This window comes from Monodon monoceros, unplaced genomic scaffold (genome assembly GCF_005190385.1).
Source record: "Monodon monoceros isolate NGI ecotype Baffin Bay Population unplaced genomic scaffold, NGI_Narwhal_1 Super_Scaffold_5, whole genome shotgun sequence".
NCBI lineage: Eukaryota > Metazoa > Chordata > Mammalia > Artiodactyla > Monodontidae > Monodon > Monodon monoceros.
The window spans coordinates 77,162,407-77,186,767 of record NW_021703782.1 but is presented as its reverse complement, the minus strand read 5'-3'; the positions used below and the strand labels follow the sequence as shown (position 1 = coordinate 77,186,767).

The 24,361-nt window shown below is 42.1% G+C and overlaps 1 protein-coding gene across 6 annotated transcripts in view; it reads left to right on the top strand.

Annotated features, from left to right (window-relative positions):
* GNE (glucosamine (UDP-N-acetyl)-2-epimerase/N-acetylmannosamine kinase) overlaps positions 1-24,135 on the top strand; it is a 67,744-nt gene extending 43,609 nt beyond the window's left edge. For 2 of the 6 annotated variants that reach the window (XM_029202474.1, XM_029202475.1), the window contains exons 4-12: positions 2,840-2,992; positions 5,346-5,558; positions 7,977-8,064; positions 8,789-8,999; positions 11,922-12,051; positions 12,424-12,645; positions 15,051-15,233; positions 17,837-17,953; positions 18,473-21,042. In XM_029202474.1, coding sequence (XP_029058307.1) covers positions 2,840-2,992; positions 5,346-5,558; positions 7,977-8,064; positions 8,789-8,999; positions 11,922-12,051; positions 12,424-12,645; positions 15,051-15,233; positions 17,837-17,953; positions 18,473-18,708 — 1,553 coding nt within the window. In that variant the 3' untranslated portion in view covers positions 18,709-21,042. The other 4 variants (XR_003790760.1, XR_003790759.1, XR_003790761.1 and 1 more) reach the window with 4 other exon arrangements.
* Positions 24,136-24,361: the final 226 nt, after the last annotated feature.

Sequence of the window (24,361 nt, the reverse complement as noted above, 5' to 3'; positions counted from 1 at the left end):
CAGTAACGTAGAAAGGTCGGTAAGTATGTGCACCAAGTCATTTATAATATTCACTTCTGGTTAGTAGAATTAAGGGGTTTTTTTCCTTTATTTTGCTTTTTAGCTCAATAAAACAAATTGTTATTTTTAATCTTAATGCCTTTCTTATGGGCTTGTTGGAATACTCAGATGAGATAATGGATGTTGAAAGCAGTTATAAGGGATTATGATTATTATTAAAAAGCAGAAGTCATAGTTGTACCATTAGAGATTGTTACCTCTGTAAGTAAGCCTTAAGGTCTGAAATCTTCAATGATCAATGATCTAGATTCCTGGAAATTATTTTTGCTACTCAGAGGCAAAGAAAATAGGTTTACAAACAATGTCTATTAGTTAATTTATAGTGAGAGTACTATTTAGAGGGCCAATCAGGACTAATCGTCTATTTAGGTATTTAGGACTTTCCTCTGTGAAGAGGTAGATCTGTTGAATAATGAAGTTAATAGTAAATTAATTTGGTGATTGTGTAATCAAAGTGATTGTGTATATTTTAAATCCAGATCACATTAGAACAGGAAATAAATTGGGTTTTTCTACTATATAAGTAAGTTAATCCATTCTATATATTTCTTATCCTTGGACAGATTCATAGCTATCAGGGAACCTGTCAAGATAATGCTGATGGAACAGGCTTCTGTCTCTTCAATCTCCCCTTTTTGCATGCTTCTAAGTAAACATTCTTGCATTCTGTTCTGATTATAGTGTTAGCTCACTATGTCTTCTGAAAAACTTTGTATTTCTGAAAAACTTGTAATGAATAGAAAATAACCCTTATAAAGCAGAATACAGCAAAATTGTACTTGTAGGGCTTAAGGTTCTCTTTGGAACCTTTTAAGCAGTTTGTGAAAAGAAGAATGACGAAATAGCAAAAACTAGATTTTTTTTTTTTAAAACCAGTGGGGGGGAAAAAGACATTGAGCCAAAGCCACCTGTCCCTGGCAATAATACCTTTTGTGCAAAGCCTGTACCTGCTTCTCAACCTGCAATTTCTGACATTGTCCTTCTGCTTATAAGAAAAATAGTATTGGGTAAGCCACTCAGAACATGCAGCTTTGTAACCAGAACATTAATAAATAACAGTCCTAATAAAAATATTAGCAAAGTTAAAAAGACATGTTACATTCCTAATACTGAAAGAAATACCACAGTAAATATAGAACTTTTTGACCCAAAACCAAGTAATGGTACCGTAATGGAAACGGTTGTGTGGAAGGGCTGAAGCTGCTGAGTTATGGAGACAAAGGCAGATAAATGTCAGAAGTCATACATCGAGGACCAGGCGCAGGCTTTGCACAAAATGTATTATTGCCAGGGATGGGTAGCTCCAGCTCATCGCTCTGTGTTTTCTTTTTTCACTGTTCTTTTTTACTACTTTGAACACAAATTTAGTAATTATATCCCCACCCCACCCCCAGTTTAGAACATGATATGGGACCAGTCATTTTTTAAAATAAAATTTTGGAGCCTGTAGTCTTTTAAATCAAATACTACTGAAGATTCTTAGTAAAAAATTTCTGTTACCATTAAATCATGAAAAGTAACTGCTGGGCTTCCCTGGTGGCACAGTGGTTGAGAGTCCGCCTGCCGATGCAGGGGACACGGGTTTGTGCCCCGGTCCGGGAAGATCCCACATGCCGTGGAGTGGCTGGGCCCGTGAGCCATGGCCGCTGATCCTGTGCGTCCGGAGCCTGTGCTCCGCAACGGGAGAGGCCACAACAGTGAGAGGCCCATGTACCGCAAAAAAAAAAAAATTAATAAATTTAAAAAAGTAACTGCTACTGATTGAATTTGGATTAATGATAAACATAATTCATGATAAAGTTGATCATTAAAATTAATATCACAAATAAATATATTCTTTCATTAAAAATAAGTGAGTAGGGGGCTTCCCTGGTGGCGCAGTGGTTGAGAGTCCGCCTGCCGATGCAGGGGACACAGGTTCGTGCCCCGTTCCGGGAAGATCCCACATGCCACGGAGCGGCTGGGCCCGTGAGCCATGGCCGCTGAGCCTGTGCGTCCGGAGCCTGTGCTCCGCAACGGGAGAGGCCACAACAGTGAGAGGCCCACGTACCGCAACAAAAAAAAAAAAAAAAAAAAAGTAGAAAAATACAACAAAACAAAAAAATAAGTGAGTAGAGCTCACCTTCAGTTTTATAGGATAATATAGGCCCTGTTGCAGAATTCTTTGTGTTATTTGGCATGGCACTGTCCATCCAAATCTTTTACACTTTACATTTTTGCTGAGGAACTGTCCTTGGGATCCCAGCCTGGGGATGGGTGAAGCCTTTCTAGGCCTTTGAACAGAGTTAGAAACACTGGTGGTTTGTTGAATCTGGTGGGCGATAGTGGGGAAATGCCTATGCATTATACGAAATTTATTTCATGCTCAATCAATCTCTAAATGCCCTGATTTGCAACACATTATTACTCATTAATATTGCTGATAATTCATTAGAAACACTAGTTAGAAATTGGGAAGAGTCACATTTTTCTAACGCTTTGAAATATTGTGAATTTTAAGACAATGAAGTCTAGTGTCTACTATTTAAGATTATATATTTTGTTTGTGGTAGCAAGCACCTTTGTAAAACGTTAAGTTCCCTGAAGAATCCTTGGACTTGTTGCTGTAAGTTCGTATCCTTTGATCCGAATTTGGATGCCCTGCTTAGAATGTGACAAATTGTTTTTTCCTCAGAATTTTAAAACATAGACTTTGGGGTCTTGCTTTTTAGAATTTGCTTCTTCCTCCTTTAAGATTCTTAACTAATGAAGCAATGTGGTTTGATTTTTCTTTAAACAGGTGATGATGTAAAATCTAAAGATTACATTGTTGCACTACAGCACCCTGTGACCACGGACATTAAGCATTCCCTAAAAATGTTTGAACTAACATTGGATGCACTTATCTCATTTAACAAGCGGACCCTAGTTCTGTTTCCAAATATTGATGCAGGTAATTTAACTTGAAAATGAAAGTATGCCACCTACCTTTCCAGTTTTATGTTTCTATTATGTCTTCTTTTGACCGACCTTCCTATCTTGCTCATCTTATCATTGAAGGCCATTCTATTCTGAAATGCATTCTGATTTTCAAAGGATTACCGATTTTGCAGTAGATTGAGGAGTTTGTGATATTATTAAGTCTAGTAGAAACTTAATAGGAAAGAAAGAAATACTTAAAAAAAACCTCAAATCTCCATTCTAGTTTCATGTTTAGTCTCTTCCCTCCAGTTTCCATCAACGAGAAAATGCAATAGCCAAAACCATTTTTTTTTTTTTTAGATTCCATATATATGTGTTAGCATATGGTATTTGTTTTTCTCTTTCTGACTCACTTCACTCTGTATGACAGACTCTAGGGAGGGAGACACAAGAGGGAGGAGATAATGGGGATATATGTATATGTATAGCTGATTTGTTATAAAGCAGAAACTAACACACCATTGTAAAGCAATTATACTCCAATAAAGATGTTAAAAAAATGCAATAGCCAAGAGATATAAACCTTAGAAGCTGAAAGAGTGTCTCTAGGAAAGTAATGATCCTACTGACTGCAGTAAAATAGCCATTATTTTTATTTCTTGTTCTCTTATTTATGTTAGCTATACCTTAATTTAATCTTGAGCTTAAGCAATTTCGATCTCTAGCTCCCAACCAGTTGATCCTTAAGCCTAACCTGATTGATCACCTACTGGTGGATGGAACCAGTGCTAGTAAGACCTTAGGTTAATGGTAGGGATATATAAATGGGAAATGCCAGAGCAGGGCCTGATACTGAGGGATTTTCAGATACTGGTTATTATTAGCTGATACCACTCATTGCTGAGCTCTTAGGCATTTTTTGGTAAAGGAGGCAGGATCCCTTCTCTGCAGTGCCAAGATGTCACCATCTTACACTGAAAGAATCCTTCCCTTAGTGTGTCTTGAATAATCTTTTCCGTTAGGGGGAACAAAATAGGGTGTTAGTAGGAAAAAAAACTTTAAGACCCCCAACCCAGATTTCATCCAGGTTATGTCTCAATATTTCAAAAACCTTAATATTTATTCTTTTCTAATCCCTTAAATTTTTGCATAAATATTTATAATGTAATTATATCTCTTCTTCAGTATTCATTGTCAGTGATATTCTGTTTGTAATATACCTTTCTTATTGTATATACTTTAGAATTTGAGATGTTTTACCCCTATGAAAGGAAAGGGTCCCAGGAATGCCTAAATCATGTCTGCCACTCGCCTCTCCTTTTCACAGGGTTTTGGATAAAATATACACAAGGAACAAGAGGGAAATAAGAATCAAGGCATCACTTTCTCATTATCTGACTTAGTGCCCCATTCCTTAATGTAGGCTTTTCTGGAAAACAGGTTTAGTGCCTGTCGTATAGGGCCAAAGAGAAGCCTTCAGTTGAACCCAAATCTGAACCTTGGAATAGTAGCAGCTTCTGGTGTGCCCTGCACTACACGAGTTCTAGGTAATGACTGGCATGTTCTGGCAGGAGAGAAGTGGCCGGGCCTGCTCTAAGGAGTTAGCCCCTGAGTCTGTTGCCTGCCTTGCCATGGAGAAAGTTAAAAGGAGAACACATGCATGCCCAGCTTCTGTTAAATTCGCGGCTCCTGCACACCAGTGGACACAGTGTGGTCGTCGTCCTGCCTTGTAACTGATCAGATTAGCCTCCTTGCCCACCTTGGTCACAGCCACTAGGAAAGGGTGAGTAGAGAGGCAAGCAGAGGGACACTGAATATCGTCTCCCCCTCATACATCTGTAACTTTTCAAAACAAAGTCATGCATGTAAAGTAAAATATCAGCCACAGTATCAGAATCTGTCTGTATTTGCTTAGAGCTTGTTTAGTCCACGTAAGTGGGAGTGCTTGCTGTCCCATTGAGCTGTCCTTAATGTAGATGTGAGCACAGCTGAGGCAGAGGCCCTCTGATCGGCTTGGTATGTGGAGCCCAAGACCTTTCCATTTAGGAACTCCTGGCTTAAGAGATAGAGACTGTTGGCCTGTCTTGAGCCTCTCAATTGGTAAGGTAAGAGCTTTTACTGGGGTGTTAGTATATGCTTTGTGGAGTGCTGTTTGAAGAGACCCACTGCTGCTGTTTAAAGTTTCTAGACGAGTTGAAACAGAGGGCTGACCAGATGTTTTGGATGTTCATCATTCATGAAAAGATCAGTAATTAAAAGGACTATTTCCCTAATAACTGTTATGAGTTTTTATAGGGGATATTTAAGTGGGGCTATACTTGCCAATGAAAATTGTTCCTTTATCTCGTAAACCATTTAACAGTTGGTTCTTTTCATTTTCACAGGGAGCAAAGAAATGGTTCGAGTGATGCGGAAGAAGGGCATTGAGCATCATCCCAATTTTCGTGCAGTTAAACATGTCCCATTTGACCAGTTTATACAGCTGGTTGCCCATGCTGGTTGTATGATTGGGAACAGCAGCTGTGGGGTACGAGAGGTTGGAGCTTTTGGAACACCTGTGATCAACCTAGGAACACGTCAGATTGGAAGAGAAACAGGTATTTACCTTTGCTTATATTTCAACTGACTAAGCTTAATACAGTTGTATGAGTTATTATAAAGTATGCACGTATCAGTGCCGGCATATGAGTTATTATAAAGTATGCACGTATCAGTGCCGGCATATGTGTTTATCAATAAGTGAGTGAATGAGGTTAATGACCAATTGTAGCCTGAAACCTATAGGTAGCACACAATGATTACCAAATTTTTTATTGTCTCTGTAATATCAGAGCTAAGAGTTTCTTAGTTAATTGTGGTCTTTGATGGCTGTGTTTAAGAGAGAATGTGGTTGAATGTGTTATATGAATGCCAGTCTTTCGTTTTCCTGTGCCCAGTAAAATGAAGAAGGGAATCAACAATAACTCTTACACTTTTGGTTTGAGTAGTGGGGGTATTCTTTCCTGATATGGAGTACCCTGAGGACGGAATAATTTGGGAGTGGGTAGAATTAAGAGTTCTCTGATGGCCATGTTAAGTTTGAGATGCCTATTAGATATGAGTGGAGATGGCAGGTTGGCAGCTATGTTGTTCCAGGGAGAGTTGAAGCTGAAGATACAAATTTGAGAGTGATGGCGTATAGATGGTATTTAGTTAGGATATCAGTTCAGCTACTGTAACAGAGAGACCCAAAATAATAGTGCCTCAAATAAGTTAGATTTTCTTTGTTTCTCACTGGTAAGTCATCAGAGACTTAGCCTCCATCTATATTCTTGATGGTTGCTCCATCTCTTGCTGTCAAGTGCACATTTTAGCCACTGGGAAAGGAGGAGAGGGGAAGATGTCCTTCCCTCTAAAAGCACAACTTGGAAGTTGCAAGTATTTCTTCATACATCCTATCAGAATGTCATCACATGGCCACATCCAGCTGCAAGGGTAGCTGAAGAATACATATACCCTTTAGCTGGGTGATTAGATGCCAAGCTAAAAATTCTGCTACTGTACAAAGGATATTGAGGATAATGACGCACTGTGCCAGAAATGGTATTTAAAACCAAGGGATGAAATGAGATTACCCAGGGGGAACATGTAAATAGGGAAGAGAATGGAGCCTAGGACCAAACTCTGGAGCCCTTCGGATGAGGAGGGAAGGGCCAGGAGGGAAGACTGAAAAGGAACTGCCAGAAAACCGGGAGTGTGATATTATTAAAGCCCAGAAAAGAAAGGGTTTCAAGGAGATGGTGTTGAATGATGCTGAGAGTTCAAATAAGATGTGAACATTGGATTTGGTACCAGGGTCTTCTATCAAAAGCAGTCTGTCCTGGGACTTCCCTAGTGGCGCAGTGGTTAAGAATCCACCTGCCAAGGCAGGGGACACGGGTTCGATCCCTGGTCCAGGAAGATCCCACATGCCGCAGAGCAACTAAGCCCGTGCACCACAACTACTGAGCCTGTGCTCTAGAGACCGCGAGCCACAACTACTGAGCCTGCATGCCACAACTGCTGAAGCCTGCACGCCTAGAGCCTGTGCTCCACAACAAGAGAAGCCACCACAATGAGAAGCCTGCGCACCGCAATGAAGAGCAGCCCCCACTCACCTCAACTAGAGAAAGCCCGCGTGCAGCAACAAAGACACAATGCAGCCAAAAATAAATTTATTTTAAAAAAAGATTTCTCAAAAAAAAAAGGCAGTCTGTCCTTTCTGCCACCACACTTACACAAACACATGCCCCTCTATCCTTTCCTTCTTACCTTCTTTACATTGGAGGGTGTGGGGTCACCCCGCCTGTCCACTGCTCTGCCTTCTACCTGTGTTCTAAATCCCCACCCCTCTTGGCTTCTCAAGGACGTTTCTCTTCCATGTATCTTTAGCCTCCTCGGCATTTAAACATGCCTAAGTCTCTGGTATCTTCAAAACAAAACAGTACAAAACAACCTCTCCCCAGCCACCACCCTTTTGCTTTTCTCCTCTTCATAGCCAAGTCTACTGAAAAAACATGTCATTGTCACTGTATTTACTCCCTCAAATTGGTCAGAAAATGTATGGAAAGGAATTGACTGCATCAACAGCTGACTGGCCAGTTGACTAACTGGCAACCTGGCCTGACCAGTTGATCCCACAACTGGCTGAGTAGGTGGAAGGTAGGGCAGATGGAAAGAGTGGACATGCTGGATGAACAGATGAGTGGCAAGTGGATACTGGGCGAATTACCTTATTTGTTCCAATAAACGGACAAGAGCTTGATTTATTCTCTTTGGGAATAAAGGAACCTACGGCCCCTTAAGTATCTGATATATGGAGATCTTGCTGAGAGTGCTTTGAAAGGTATAAAGTAGAAAAGCTCGTCTCTCTAATAGAAGACTTGTTTGAAGCCTTCTGGGTTATAGGGCTACTTATGAGCACGACACACTGCTCATTTCTATATTCTTTGGTTTCTCCCACTTCCGAATCACTATACGGCACTGGATTTACCTAGGGGAGAATGTCCTTCATGTCCGGGATGCTGATACCCAAGACAAAATATTGCAAGCGCTGCACCTTCAGTTTGGTAAACAGTACCCTTGGTGAGTGTGTACTTTTAAAGTGATTTAAAACAGGAGCTGTTTTGGGCACCATTTTCAAGCTGTGTAGTCACCCTAGTGGTGCTCGCTCTCTGCATCCTTAGAGGTCCCTATCTGCTGGTGAGACAGGGCTTGCTAATCTACCCCCTGTTACTCTACCAAGGGTTCCAGTGGAGAATAATTTGTCTCAGTTAATACAGCACTTCTGCTAGGAACTACTGCTTTAGCCTATTTTGAATTTCTGTAAGTATTAGAAAGTAATGTCACGATTTTCTTTAAAAATAGTATAGTTCAGCATTTTAATTTAGACTATCCTTTCTGTTTCAAATTAATCAGATTTTCCTTTATGTGATTCTTTTTTTCTGAAAATAATTTTTTCCCTACAAAAGTAAAGATGAAAACCAAAAAAGCAAAAAAAATTTTTTTACTGTCCCAAACTATGATATATTCTGAAATTGGCTTAACAAAGATAATTTTTCTTTGATCTTACGGGCAATTTGTTAATGATATCTCAGGAGGAAAGTTGTATTGCAATCAACAGTGGTTTTAGATATTCTGTTGATAATATGAAGGTATTTAGTTACAGTGTGGCTGAAGAGATCCAGATGTTGTTATTTTAAAAGAAGAAGCTCAAACTATTTATTACCCGAAATTTCAGATTCCAATAATACTATGTCCTCAATATAATTTAATGTGTACAATTTAATTGACTTTTTGGACATTGCAGTTCCAAGATATATGGGGATGGAAATGCTGTTCCGAGGATTTTGAAGTTTCTCAAATCTATTGATCTTCAAGAGCCACTACAAAAGAAATTCTGTTTTCCTCCTGTGAAGGATAACATCTCCCAAGATATTGACCATATTCTTGAAACTCTAAGTGCCTTGGCTGTTGATCTTGGTGGGACGAACCTCCGAGTTGCAATAGTCAGCATGAAGGTAAAATAACTCCTAAGGTTTTAACTTTATATCCCATACGAGTAGTTGATTTTTAAAAAGTGTGGTTGGAAGGTAGGACTAGAAACATACACAAGAGCTTGTAATCATTTGCCCACAGTATTGACTTTTGGTTCCATTACAATGTGTGTCTCACTATTTTACTAATCACTAACATTTTTTTTTTTTTTTTCTGGTACGCGGGCCTCTCACTGTTGCGGCCTCTCCCGTTCCGGAGCACAGGCTCCGGATGCGCAGACTCAGCGGCCATGGCTCACGGGCCCACCCACTCCGCGCCATGTGGGATCTTCCTGGACCGGGGCACGAACCCGTGTCCCCTGCATCGGCAGGCGGACTCTCAACCACTGCGCCACCAGGGAAGCCCTCACTAACATTTTAAAGAAGTAAAGTTCTCAGGGAATCCAAGTTAGTAGACTTGAGTTGACAATGGGAGACCCATTAGGCATCAGAGAGAGCATCTGCCACCCAGGAGACCTGAAATTCTATACTTGGTAACAGCTTGTAGCATGGAGTATGTTGATTACTCTCACTACCCAGGGGAGGGCGTCTGCAAATGGTGAGGGGAATCGCTTCTCCTCTAGATCATGATTTCAGTTGCATACAGCATACCTTCAATCTCTTAACCAAACCATCACCACAGTGTTGACAGAACCTTTATAAAACACCAAACTGTCCATGTTAAAATGATCTCTGGGGCTTCCCTGGTGGCGCAGTGGTTGAGAGTCCGCCTGTCGATGCAGGGGACATGGGTTCGTGCCCGGGTCCGGGAAGATCCCACATGCCGCAGAGCAGCTGTGAGCCATGGCCGCTGAGCCTGCGCGTCCGGAGCCTGTGCTCCGCAACGGGAGAGGCCACAACAGTGAGAGGCCCGTGTACCGCAAAAAAAAAAAAAAAAAAAAAATCTCTGATGACTTAACAAGGAAGAATAAACCTAACAGAAAAATCTTTGTTTGAAGCATTGTAGATGTGTGAAGTTTCAGGAATCCATGAGAAGTACAGAGGATTTTAAACACAAAGTTGTTTAGATCAAATAAAAGCAAAACAAAACGTAATTTTAGTGAAGACAAAGGCCTCCTTTATAAATACTCTTTAAAAAGTATTAATAGAAAAATATTTTCTTAACATAAAGATGATATATTCCATATCAATGGCGAACACCCTCTGTAGTGGCATTTCTAGAGGCATTCCTATTAAAATCAAGTGGAAAAGAAGGATGTTTTCTGCACCATTTAACATAATTCTCAAAGTTAGGAAGGGAATAAAGCAAGGAACAAATAGCAAAAATGGCGATTGTGGACAGGGTAAAACAAAACATGTTATTTATAGACAATATGAATAAACCAACAAGCTTGTAGAATTAATAACACAATTGAGTAAAATGGCTAGATATGATAAATATATAAATATCAATAACTTTTTACTTATATGAAATTGTAGGTAAAGATTTGAGTTTTTCTGTAGGTGAGTATTTGTCAACCCTGATTGCACATTAGTGTTACCTGGAAGCTTTAAAAAATATATGGATGCCTGGCTCCCACCCCAGACTAGTTAGATGCCAGTGTCTGGGGGGAGGGACTAGGCATCAATATTTGTTCAAAGCTGCCCAGGTGATTCTGATGCACAGTGAAGGCGGAGAAGCACAACTAGGTTTATTTTTAATGACAGTCATTAGTGACAGCTTTAAGCCTTGTAAATGGATAAAAATCCATTAATAACAGAAGAGTGGAAAAAGTGATCCTATTTAGAACAACAGAACTTATAAAATAAAGTTTTCTGGTTTCCTAAACCAGAAAACTATGTGATCTATAAAAAGAAAATCTAAAAACTTTAAAATATAAAGGCTTGAAAAATATCCTGGTTAGGAGTGCTGAGTATTTTTTTAAATGTCAGCACTTTCCAAATTGAATTATGAGTTTAATGTAATTCTAGTCAATATTTCAGTGAGGTTTTTTAAAGTTTAACCACATTATTCTGAAATTTACTTAAAATAATACACAAGTGAGAAGAGCAAAGAAATTTAAAAACAAGAATTAGGGGCTTCCCTGGTGGCGCAGTGGTTGAGAGTCCGCCTGCCGATGCAGGGGACACGGGTTCGTGCCCCGGTCCGGGAGGATCCCACATGCTGCGGAGCGGCTGGGCCTGTGAGCCATGGCCGCCGGCTGAGCCTGCGCGTCCAGAGCCTGTGCTCCGCAACGGGAGAGGCCACAACAGTGAGAGGCCCGCGTACGGCAAAACAAAAACAAACAAAAAAAAAAAACAAAAAACAAGAATTAGGAGGGACTGTCCCTGATTGGTATTAAAACATACCACTAAGCACAGTAACTTCAATATCATGGTTCCATACCATTACCGACTTCACTAAGCACAGTAACTTCAATATCATGGTTCCATACCATTACCGACTTCACTAAGCACAGTAACTTCAATATCATGGTTCCACACCATTACCGACTTCACTAAGCACAGTAATTTCAATATCATGGTTCCATACATTACTGACTTCAGTTACAGCAGACGATTAAAGCTTAATGACTTAGGATATGTATTTAGTTGCTTCAGTATTTAAACAAGGAAATTTTGTCAACCTGAGAGAGTTAAAAATGACCTTTTAATGACGATTCAGATTAGCCAACATTCACCTTATGTTTAAGAGAGGGCCCATCTGGTTGGCTGTGGAGTTGTCATTGCTTCAACGGCCATATGCTAGGTTGTCTTCCCAGGAAACTACCTGAGTGTATCCCAGGGCTGGCCCAAGCCAGACAGTGGATCCCTTCCCCAGCAGTCACATCTGACTCTGCAGTACTGTCCTAGAATAATGTCTGATTTATTGTGAGAAAGGTCAAAGATTCAGTGTATGCTCCTTAGCTGAGACCCATGAGACAGATCTGTTTTTTTCTCTTTTAGGGTGAAATAGTTAAGAAGTATACTCAGTTCAATCCTAAAACCTATGAAGAGAGGATTAATTTAATCCTACAGATGTGTGTAGAAGCTGCAGCAGAAGCTGTAAAACTGAACTGCAGAATTTTGGGAGTAGGTGAGATTGTAAATTACATACCTAAGCAATGTTCATTTTAATGTACAGTTTGCTGAGTTCTGATGCATGATGGAACATCAGGTCACTGTCTGCCCTGTGTGTAGATGGCTCCAGGTCCTGTCTGTGGGCCCCAAGCATGGGGCCTTCCTGGGACCCCAACAAACATTGTGAGAGAAGCATTGATGGAACTGTCAATCTATGGGGAGCCACAGATTTAGCTCAGAACTGCCTTACATTTCCTTGCAGTCCTTGGTAATGTTTGTTTTAGGAGATCTTGGGTGAATTAATTTGTGTTCCAAGCCCAGAAAGTCAGCACACTTTTCTGAGATTGCTCATTAGAATCATTTTCCTTGTGTTTGTGGGGGAGCTCAGGCATTTCCACAGGTGGCCGTGTAAATCCTCGGGAAGGAATTGTGCTGCATTCAACCAAACTGATTCAAGAGTGGAACTCTGTGGATCTCAGGACCCCCCTGTCTGACACTTTGCATCTCCCCGTATGGGTAGACAATGATGGCAACTGTGCTGCCCTTGCAGAAAGGAAATTTGGCCAAGGAAAGGGCCTTGAAAACTTTGTGACACTTATCACAGGCACAGGTAAGAGGAGTAGAGACGGCTGCTTCAGGAGCTAGGGTGTGTGTTGGGGCACGTGCCTTTACCACTCAGCCAGGCAGTTTACAAGTCAGCTTTCACCTTCACTTCCTGCTTGAGTAGAGCCTGAAGGTGAGAGTGAGGGCCCGCCCAGGTCTTTTCTGAGCATGTGCCCCGCCCTGTGCATGCATGTGGCCTTCTAAATTCCCAGGAATCATCTGAGCTATTCAAAGCCCTTATTCCCCAAAGCTTCTCATTGCTCATTCTCCAGGATTTCCTCCTACTCTCTTTGGTTAGTATATTGTTTGTCACAACTGTTGTCCATTGCCCTAGGCAGTAGAGACTAATAAAACTATATTTTGCCTTTAAATGTTTTTGATGAGTGCCCCCTGGATAGCCCCCTCAGCCCTGGGGAAGTTCTGGGGTAGGTGAGATAAAGGCAAGCCCTTTGAGCTGGTCCTCCGGGAGCCACCAAGCAGGTCAAAACAAACCACCACAATTTTTTGAGAAGAAGGTTCATTCTGCTCTCTCCAGTATTGCCATCTGTACTGGCAATGTAGGCTATTATTCTAGGCCATCGCCAAGCTGGGGGGTGAGGGGTGGGCGTGATGGGACCAGAAAATGCCAGAAATCTCTTACTAAGATTCAGCCGGTTTTTTCTTGATTAATTGTTCCCCTGGTTGTTGTAAAGTTTTGGTTAGTTTCCAGAGTTCCAAAAAACTCAATTCTGACAGTTTTTGCCAGTTTGTTCATTGCTTTAGTGAAGGGATGGGCTTTTGGAGTTCCCTACTCTACCACTTTTGCTGATGTCCCAATTTGTTTTGTTTTGTTTTGTTTTGCGGTACGCTGGCCTCTCACTGTTGTGGCCTCTCCTGTTGCGGAGCAGACTCCGGACGCGCAGGCTCAGCGGCCAGGGCTCACGGGCCCAGGCGCTCCGCGGCACGTGGGATCTTCCCAGACCGGGGCACGAACCCATGTCCCCAACATCGGCAGGCGGACTCTCAACCACTGCGCCACCAGGGAAGCCAATTTTTTTTTTCAATGAGAAGACGGGCTCAGGTAGTCAGTGTTCGAGGCAGCACTTGGTCCCACATATGCCTAACTTCAAACCGTGCATGCTCTTTTTTTCTGTTTTTAATTAGGGTATAGCTGTTTTACAATGTTGTGTTAGTTTCTACTGTACAGTGGAGTTCCCTGCGCTATCCTAATATGTATAAAACCGTGTGTGCTCTTAAACTCCACATTATACTACCTCCCTAATGCTGAGCTCATGCACTTCTCTTAGTCTCGGACACAGTTTTAGCAAGCTTGGATATCATTTCCTAGTTCAGAGCAGTAATAACCTGCAAATTAGAGGAGTGAGGGTTCATGAGTAGGTGCCACAAGAAGTAAGAGATGGCAGGACAACTCTAAAATGCAGACCCTATTAAAGCAAAACGCCCTTTACCCCTTACTAGCTCCTCAACTCCATAACAAAAAGTACTCATCGATATTCATAATTATTGAATCATAGATTTTTAGACATGGTGGCATTATGAAGGGGCAAAACGATGTTTCATATTCTCTGTTTAAGAAAGCAGGTGGGGGCTTCCCTGGTGGCACAGTGGTTGAGAGTCCGCCTGCCGATGCAGGGGACGCGGGTTCGTGCCCCGGTCCGGGAAGATCCCACATGCCATGGAGCGGCTGGGCCCATGAGCCATGGCCGCTGGGCCTGTGCGTCCGGAGCCTGTGCTCTGCAACGGGAGAGGCCACAACAGTGAGAGAGGCCCGCGTACTGCAAAAAAAAAAAAAAAAAAAAAGCAGGTGGGGTATGAAACCTTTCAGAAAGATTGTCTTATCTTGGGTTTCTCCCACAGCGGAGCCTGAGACAAGGAGTTCAGTGTGGGTATTTTATTTTGGAGGTGATTCTGAGAAGCAGGAGTGAGGGAGTGGGAAGAGTGGGACAGAGCAGGGGAGCCATTAGAGGATGTATTATCAAAGTTGCCTTGAGGACAGTGGGGGTTGAAATCTACCAGAACCTCCCAGAAAGCCTGCAGAATACTACCCAGAGTTGTCCACTTAATCTGCTGGCTACTGTCTCTCCTTGGTTGACAGTTGCTTCTGGGCAACTGTGTGTGCATGGCTACTAGGCTCTTACTTGAGTGTTGGAGAAGGCCTTGGTGAGAACCAAGTTGAAATCATAGTGAGCCAAGCAGATGCAACACAGGGCATTGGAGGATCAGCTAAAAATATTTCCATACAAAATGATTCCAGGTAAAGCTTTGGTACTTAGTAAGTTTCAGCTATCTAGGAAAGTAGGCACCATATAGAACCTCACATTCCAAAGCTTTGCTAAACAGGAGGCATTGCCATAGCACAGTTTTCTGTTTCAGGTGCAGAGCCACTTCAGTGATTGTCGTCTCTCACTATAGGAATTGGCGGGGGGATCATCCATCAGCATGAACTGATCCATGGCAGCTCCTTCTGCGCTGCGGAGCTTGGCCACATTGTGGTGTCCCTGGATGGGCCTGACTGTTCCTGCGGAAGCCATGGGTGTATTGAAGCATATGCCTCTGGAATGGCCTTGCAGAGGGAAGCAAAAAAGCTACATGATGGTCGGTTTCTTTCACCTGAGGAATTAAATAGCCAAATGGTAGACAAGTACTTCAAAGTAGATATTCCAAAGAGAGCTGAACGCTGACACCAGAACTTTTAACCTTTTCACTCCCTAGAGGAAAATCAGGGCTCCACATACTGCAGCTCAAAGTCTTCTTGGTCCTGACCCATATTAATACCCTTCCTCTCCAGCACTGGGAGGGCCGGGGTCTTGAGCTCCAGGATAGCAGGGGAGATGTCTTTCATTTTTGCCTTCTCAGCCCCTAGCACAGGTTGGGTACTTAATAGAGATTTTAATGGAGAATTAAATGGATGAATATATTACAGTTTTTCAACTCTGAGAGGTTTATTTGAATTACACCTATTTCTGGACATGTTATAAATGTCAGGATGGTTTCTAGTCTAATTCAAGAGGGAGTCATTTAATATCATTACAACCTGGTGTGTCAAGTGCAATAAGAACGATGGCCAAGGAACATAGATGCATATAGGAAGGACACCAGTGTTCCCTCCCCGCCCTCTCCATACAGGGAAGGGAGCGTTAGGGTGCTGTCCTGGGAGTTGAGAGTCAAGAGGGTAAATAGAATTATTGAGGCAAGTTTGGATGAGCCAGGGAGCATTTCCAAGCATAGGAAACAGTGGTGTTGGTGCATAAGGGCAAGGCAGGGTATAGTGTAGCAAGAGGTAAGCCAGGACCAGCAGCTAATGGAAAAACCACTGAAAAATTTTAGGGAAAAGACATAGATCCAAATTTTAGATTCTTCACCACACTTTTTTTTTCTAGCGGGAAAATGGTAGTTGAATGGAGGCTGGCTTTAAGGGGGACAGTTCTAGAGTGACTTCCAGTTTTCTGGGTGGACACCTTTGGGGGTGGGGACATGAGAGGAGGAACAGGGCTTGGCAGAAGCTGACAGTTGGGAACCAGTGGGACATGCAGGTGGGAGCGTGCAGGAGACAGCTGGCTGCAGGGGTCTGATGCTCAGGAGAGGGGACAGGACTGAAGTCAGGATTTGGAATCATGGGCATTGAGGTGGCCATTAAACCTGTGAATGAGACTTGCAGTGAGATGAGAGTCCAGGGTGGAATCCTGTGAAATGTCAGCACTTGAGGGCAGGGAGGACCAGGAAAGGGTAAAGTCACAGGAACCAAAAAGGGAGTGTTTCAGGGAGTAGTGTCAAGTGCTGAGTAAGAGGAAACCAGAAAGTTCATTGGCTTTGACCCTGAGGAAGGACATCATTTGAAGCCCTGAAAACAGTGTTTATTTTTCAGTCTCATTTTTATCATCACCCCCCCACTAAGGAGCCTAAATGTTTAGACAATTTTTCCTAATCATTCAACCCCATGAAACTTTAATACCACAGATACATTGTTTATCTGTTGTTTGTTACTGTCTGTATAAAAAGAGTAAGAATTTTTTTGCCCACAAGAACCAGTTTTTGCCCCCATGGGGGTAAATGCATATCTTAAAGAAGTTCAGTCAAGTGGAGAGCAGAAGCCTAACTACCCTGAGTAGGAGCAGAAGTGAGGGTTGAGAACGCAGGAGGGGAAGGGTGGAGGAGCCCTTACAAAAAGGCCCCTGGGGAGGGAGGGAGAGATGAGCTGTGAAGCCCTGGTGGAGGGGCGAGAGAGGGAGAGCAGCGGGATGTGGGAACACAGACCTGTTTATAAGCAGGGGCAGAGGAGTAAGGGAGTTCTACCTGGAGGCATCCTTTATCTGAGAGGTCAGAAATGGGGAAATCTCTTGGTAGCGGGAGCTGGGATAGACGGTCTGAAGAGATGAAGGCTGAGAAGGGCAATGAACAGGAATGGGAGAGAGTGGCCAGAGCAGCTGTGAGGGCCCCTGGAAGATAGGAGACCACCGCTTGGTGTCTAGGTAACCGTCTGCTTGGTTGGGATTTTCTCCCATCAGAGCCCAAGTAATAGCAGATGAGGAAGGAGTTTGATCTGGGTTGGTGGCTGGCAGTGTGAGGGGCAGAAGGTCAAGGACTACAGGTAACTACAGAAATATCTACCATTCATTTAGCATTTACTCTGGCCAGCACTTAACTTGAGTACTTAAGTCCATTTTCTCATTTAATCCCTAAAGGAATCCTGCTAGGGTAGGTATCATTACCCCAGTCTTAGAAGAGCAACACGTGGAGGTGACACGGGCAGGGTAGTGCAGCCCGTGGTGGTAGAGCTGACAGCTGAACCCAGGTCTGTCCGTTTCTGAGGTGCTGTGCCTTCCTGCCACTGTGGGTCACTGGCAAATAATGCAGCCTTGCATCTGGCATAGATGAGGAAGGAGAGGAATGCAGAGGAGTTCTGGTAATTTGGGGGAAACAAACACTTCAAGATTGTTTAATATGGAAGGGGGAAGTGAAGGAGGCTCTGGTCAGAGTTGAGGATTTCCAGTTAGAGAAGTTCTGGATGATGTATAAGCAGGCAGCAAAGCCCTCTGGCAAATGTATATGGATATTTACGAATGATAAAAAGCTTTGCAAATGTGAAAAGAGATTATCATCTTCCCACTTGGAGGCTTACCGCCCACAGGCATAATTATGAGCTTGGCCTTCCGAAGCTCATGAATGACTGCTTCTCCTTCTCACCTCTGCTCAAACAGAAGACCAGCTCTTGGTGGAAGGGATGTCAGTGCCAAAAGACGAAGCTGTGGGCGCACTCCATCTCATCCAAGCTGCGAAACTTGGCAATGCAAAGGCCCAGAGCATCTTGAGAACAGGTGAGCACGCAGGTCTGGGCAGCTCTGACAGCCCAGGGCTCCGACAAACGCCCAGCCCTCAGGACCAGTGCAGAGGTAATTTTCCTACTTACTGTTCAAGGTATTTGGCAGCGTTGCCTTTTTAAACAGGTTTTTGTTTTGTTTTACAACTATGAAAAAACTACTTGTTCATTTTCTGGAAATTTAGAGAAATACAGGAGAGTAAGAAAAAGTATCTTTTAGTTTTACTGTTCAGAGATATCAACTATTAACATTTCCTTCCAGTCTATTTTTTTTACATAGTTGAGATCATATAGTATAGTATATGTACAGTTTTATATCCAGCTCTTTTCATTTCAAAGTATCACATAATCATTTTTTCATATTAAGGATAAATCATATAAACAGCTTTAAAAGTACTGCTTCCATGAGGTAGTGTGAACGAACTATTCCTGGCTGGTGCCCTTTTCCACCTTCCTCTTTGACTTTGGATTTGGCTCTCTCCCCGAAAACTTGTTTTTAATTTTTGTTTTCCTGTAGCTGGAACAGCGTTGGGTCTTGCGGTTGTGAACATCCTCCACACTATGAATCCTTCCCTTGTGATCCTCTCTGGAGTCCTAGCCAGTCACTATATCCACACTGTCAAAGACGTCATCCGCCAGCAAGCCTTGTCCTCGGTTCAGGACGTGGACGTGGTGGTTTCGGATTTGGTGGAACCCGCCCTGCTCGGCGCGGCCAGCATGGTTCTGGACTACACGACTCGCAGGATCTACTAGTCCTCTGAAGAGTGGAGGTGGACCGAGATTCAAGAGCTCCTTGGCAGAATCAGGTTGTCTTCTAGATGAGCATTTCTTAAAAGGCAAATTTGGTATTTCAATTTATTTGGCAGGCGACTTTGGCAGAGTTTTTGCTTTTAGTCTCTTCCAGAGTCACTTTTCCCAACCCGTTTTTGTAGATGCTGCTCCTTGTGGGGTCATTTCAGCTCAAACCTTGTCACAATCTTCTGTGCCAAAAGGAGCTACAGTAGTAGCCGAGGAAGCCTTAGGACTCTGCTTACTAGATGTACCACTTAGACCTGCAGGCCTTGCTTGGGGTGTGACCTTGATACTGGAGTTTGGATTATTAATCCTTCCTCCTCTGACCCTAAGTTCAGAACACAGAAAGGGATCCAGTCAGGGAACAGAAGGAAATCTCACCATGAAGGGCTTAAGTAAACCTTTTAAAAGCAGTTTTATTGAGGTATTTTTTAAAGTGCACAATTTGGTTGAGTTTTGACATATATATACCTATGAAACCATGGCCACGATCAGGACATCAGGTGTACGTATCTCTCACCCCCAAACATTACTTGTTGAAAGATGTTATTTGCTATTTCTCTCTCAGAATCTTGAGCAACTTTAGATCAGGGATCTGAATTACAGTGGCCTTAGTGACCTTGTCCTTATCTTCTTAAAGCCAGCTGAGAAGCCAATAGGACTTACAGCCTCTGAAAGATTAACCATCCCAGAAGGATCGTTGCTACTGACAAGCAGACACCTCTCCCTTCAACAGCTTTTCATACTATGTTGAATATGACCCTGGAGTGTTGATTAAGGCAGTGTTTGTTGTGTGTCATACCTAGAGCCCACATCTGTGAATCTGGATTCTGGCTAAATAAGATTCCACGCTCGAATTGGTGTCAAGATAACACAGGCCAAGGTTCTTGCTATTAATTTCAACCTGGAAGAAATACTGATAGCCACCATTTATTAAGTGCCTACTGTGTGCCAGGCTCTGAACTTGGTGCTTCATATGCATTATTCTAAATTCTCACAACCAGTAAGGTAGGTGTTTTAATTCCCATTTTATAGAACCCCAAACTAAGTCAAGTGGTGTGCCTAAAGCCGCGTGGCTAATGAGTCTTAAAGACAGGGTTTGACCCGGGTCCCTCTGTGTTTTTTCTGCTAAGCCACACAAACCTCTCTTCATATCAAAAACTTCCAAAGTGCAAATATATTCTAATTTATTCCAGGCTACCAAGAGCTTTGACAAGAATATCTCATTGGCAAATGAATCGATTCATCCTTGACACTATCTCTCAGTGGTGAATTTAATAAAATATTCCTGTATGCTGTGGAAATTTTGCCAGTACAGTATTTGGTCTAGTGACAGGTTTTTATGGGTACTTTTAGATGACCTAAAAAAGGACATGCATATGTTTTGCAGGTTGTTTATTATTTTAGGAAAACCTGAAGGTTTCTACAACATTATTTCTGTGTTCACATATAAAATGAAGGAATCAAGTTTGCATTTGAATTACTTCCTTCCTGGTGGGTTAATGTGAAAAGATACGTTGGCTGATTCTTAGAACTCTGTCAGCTCTGAAATAATCTCCAGGTCCTGGTTGATTCCTGGGAAGGAAGCTAGTTGGCTTGGCCATCAGTGTCTGGGGCGGGTCGGTATACCATGAAGGGGCATCAGCTGTTCTTTGACAAAACCTACAACCACTGTATACACCAGACAGTTGCACTGCTACCAAGTTTCATACCAAATATTTGGAAGGATGGTATTGAATCTGAACCCAAATCTTAGTTTTTATTAAATTCATGGAAAGGCTAATATATTCCAACATAATTATTACATATAGCTAAATGATCACGTCTTAATTTATTTTAATGTAAATATTTTTATTTTACTGTTCTGAGCCAAATTCTAAAAAAATAAATGTATTTCCTTGTGGAAATCCTGCCATTTTTGTATTTTGTTTTGTTTTTAATTAGCTCATTAGCTAAAAGCATTCCCCTTCCCAAAAGATATTTGTTGTGCTCCTTACTTTCTGAAGGTCATTTAACTTCTTTAAGGCATTTAATATTGATTTAACAACCACCCCACCAAAAAACTTTGTTAATAGAAAGCATTGTTATATAACTTTAAAATATATATATTGCAAAATGATCACCACACTGTCTAGCTAATATCGTCACAATACATAGTTAAGAGCTTTTTTCCCTTGTTAAGATCTACTTTCATAGCAACTTTCAAATATGCCATATAGTATTGTCAACTATAGTCGCCATGCTGTACATTACATCCCCATGACTTATAACTGGAAGTTTGTACCTTTTGACCCTCTTCACCCACTCCCCACCTCCCAACCCCCCACCTGTGGCAACCACCAATCTGTTCTCTATGAGCTTGGTTTTGTTTTGTTTCTTTAACATTCTACATATATGTGAGATCATACGGTATTTGTCTTTCTCAGTCTGATTTATTTCACTTAGCATAATGCCCTCAAGGTCTAGCCATGTTTCACAAATGGCAAGATTTCATTTTTTTTTCTAATGGCGGAATACTATTCTGTCATACATATTTACACATTTTATTTATCCATTCATCCATTGATGGACACTTAGGTTGTTTCCATTACCTTGGCTATGTAAATAATGCTGCATGTAAGAGTGCATATATCTTTTTGAGTTAATGTTTGTGTTTTCTTCAGATAAATACCCAGAACTGGAATTGCTGGATCATATGGGAGTTTCATTATAATTTTTTGAGGAACCTCCATTCTGTTTTCCATAGTGGCTGCACCAGTTTACATTCCCACCAGCAGTGCACAAGGGTTCCCTTTCTCCACCTCCTCTCCAACACTTATTTGTCTTTTTGATAACAGCTATTCTAAGAAATGTGAGGTGGTATCTCATTGTGGTTTTGATTTTCATTTTCCCTGGTGATTAGTGATGTTGAGCACCTTTTCATTTACCCATTGGCCAGCTGTTTGGCTTCTTTGGATAAATGTCTATTCAAATCCTTGTTTTTAAATTGGATTGTTTTTATGCTATTGAGCTGTATGAATTCTTCACATATTTTGGATATGAACCCTTCACTGTATGTATGATTTGCAATATTTTCTCCCTTTTAGTAGGCTGTCTTTTCGTTTTGTCGATGGTTTCTTTTGCTGTGTAGAAGCTTTTTAGTTTGAATGTAGTCCCAGTTATTTTTGCTCTTGTTGCCTTTGCTTTTGGCATCAAATCCAAAAAAATCATCACAAGACTGATGTCAGGGAGCTTATACTGCCTGTGTCTTCTACGATTTTTATGGTTTCGGGCCTTATAGTCCAGTCTTTAATCCATTTTGAGTTTATTAATTTTTCCAATCCATGAGCTTGGGGTCTGTTTGTCTTTAGTTTCTTTCATCGGTGTCTGATACTTTTCAGTGTACAGTTTTTTCACCTCCTTGGTTATACTTATTCCTAGGTGTTTTATTCTTTTTGATGTAATTGTAAACGGGACTGTCGTCTTCTCTTTCTGATAGTTCGTTATTAGTGTACAGAAATGCAACAAATTTCTGTATACTAATTTTGTATCTTACAACGTAATTCATTTATTAGTAGTTATTAGTAACAGTTTTTTTGGTGGAGTCTTTAGGGTTTTTTATATATAAAATCATGTCATCTGCAAATAGTGACAGTTTTATTTCTTCCTTTCCAACGTGGATGCCTTTTATTCTTTTCTTGCCTAAGCGCTCTGGCTAGTACTTCCAATACTATGTTGAATCCATTTAAAATTTGACATAAAAATCAAAGTGGTCCCAAGAAAGAGGTTTGAAACTAAATACTGAGCACTCACTGAGTTTCTGAACCAACTCCTTCCTTTTTATGAAGCCCCATGTGAGTAATGTAGGCATTAGAAACAATCCAAAGCTACTACTGCCACCTCAAAACTTAAGAGGCTTACATGGTGATCACTTTCTCTCATGGTTTCTGTGGGTCAGGAATTTTGGAAAGGCTCTCCCTGGCAATTCTGACTCAGGGCATCACAGATGCACGTGCAGTTAGACAGTGGCTGGAGCTGGAACAGGAGGTTGGAATAGGGCTGGCCATGCATCTCTCTTTGCTTGTAGTTTCCAGGTCTCTCCACGTTGGTTGATTTGGGCTTCCTCATAGCATGGTGGCTTCAGGATTGTAGAACTTTTTACATGGTGGCTCAAGGACTACCAGCTTGTGTGTTCCAACAAACCAGCCGTAAGCTGTGTTGCCTTTTACAACCTAGCCTTGGATGCATATAGCATTACTTTTGTCATATTATCCAGTCACCTCTTGATTGATTTCGAGAAAGTCAGACTTTACTGACATCTGATTAACGGCCACATCCACCCTCAAGAAGCCCATCCTGTGTGGGAGGCAAGACAAGTCCAAATGACACCAAGACAATATCAAAAGGTAAGCTGTTGCACGTAGAGGGCCATGGGAGCTCAGGGGAAAGGAAAGGCATTACGGACGTGGCCTTTCAGCTAGTTCTTAAACCAGATTTCAACATTTTCAAGGGCATTAGCAAGGCCCAGAAGCAACTAATGGTTGGTGAACAACAGCAAGTGATTGCTTGATTACAAGCAGAGGTGGCTAAAGGGGAGGAATAGCGAAGAGGCCAGAAATGCGGGCCAGGTCAAGGAATGCCCAACTAAGACGCTTGGAGAGGGGAAGGTAGGCAGAAAAGTAAATGTTCCTCTCCCTTCCAGACATAATTACCATAGGAGAGATGGTGGACTTTCCTTCTCGGCAATGGCAAGACCTACCCCTGCTCCACCTCCTGAATGTGGCATTACATCAATCTCCAACTTGGACTAGTATCAGGTAACCATTAGTAGCAGATTTCTGAAATACAGCTTTATCAGTCACTCGAACCATCACCTAAAATGTGACAGGTTCTGAGAGCAAATAACGAATGTGTTGATGCCTGAATGGAACACAGTCTCCTACAGGCACCTATTGTGTGGACCAGTGTGGTCCAGAACATTCTATGATGATGTAAATGTTCTATAATCTGCCCTGTGCAATCTGAATGCTACCTAACTACATGTGGCCACAGAGCATATGAAATGGACCTAGGGGCTAGAATTGTATTTTTAATTCTGATTGACTTAAATAGCCACCTGTGGCTGCTGTACTGGCCACCAAGGTCTAGATGAAGGACTTGACAATAGAAATATTAACAAAGTGCTAAGGATGGCACAGATCCCAATGTGTGCTACAGGGATTCCGAGTTAATGGGGCCAGCCACAGTCATGCCATCCTGACTCAGGTTTACTGGCTGAATCCAGAGGAGTAAGGGTCTCACTAGCTTTATTTCCCAGAGAGACCCCTGCTGAAATATACTATCCAAGATCCTACAGTAAGGGACGGTGACAAACAAGAGCCACCTGGGAGAAAATGTCTAGGGTGGTGTGGGGATTCAAAGCTCTATCTTTGGTGGGCAATAAGGGGTTAACTTTTAGCCAAGGAACTCCCTTTTCAATGGAAACTTCCACAGACTCCTACTATAGACAATAGAAACTCAGAGCTATTTTAGTTCAAGGCAGGGGTTGGCACCCAGTGGCTGTGCCTCAGCCCTAGAAAGGATAAAAGGAAATTCCTCACCAACCTCACTCCCAACTGCAGCATATCTTGTGGTC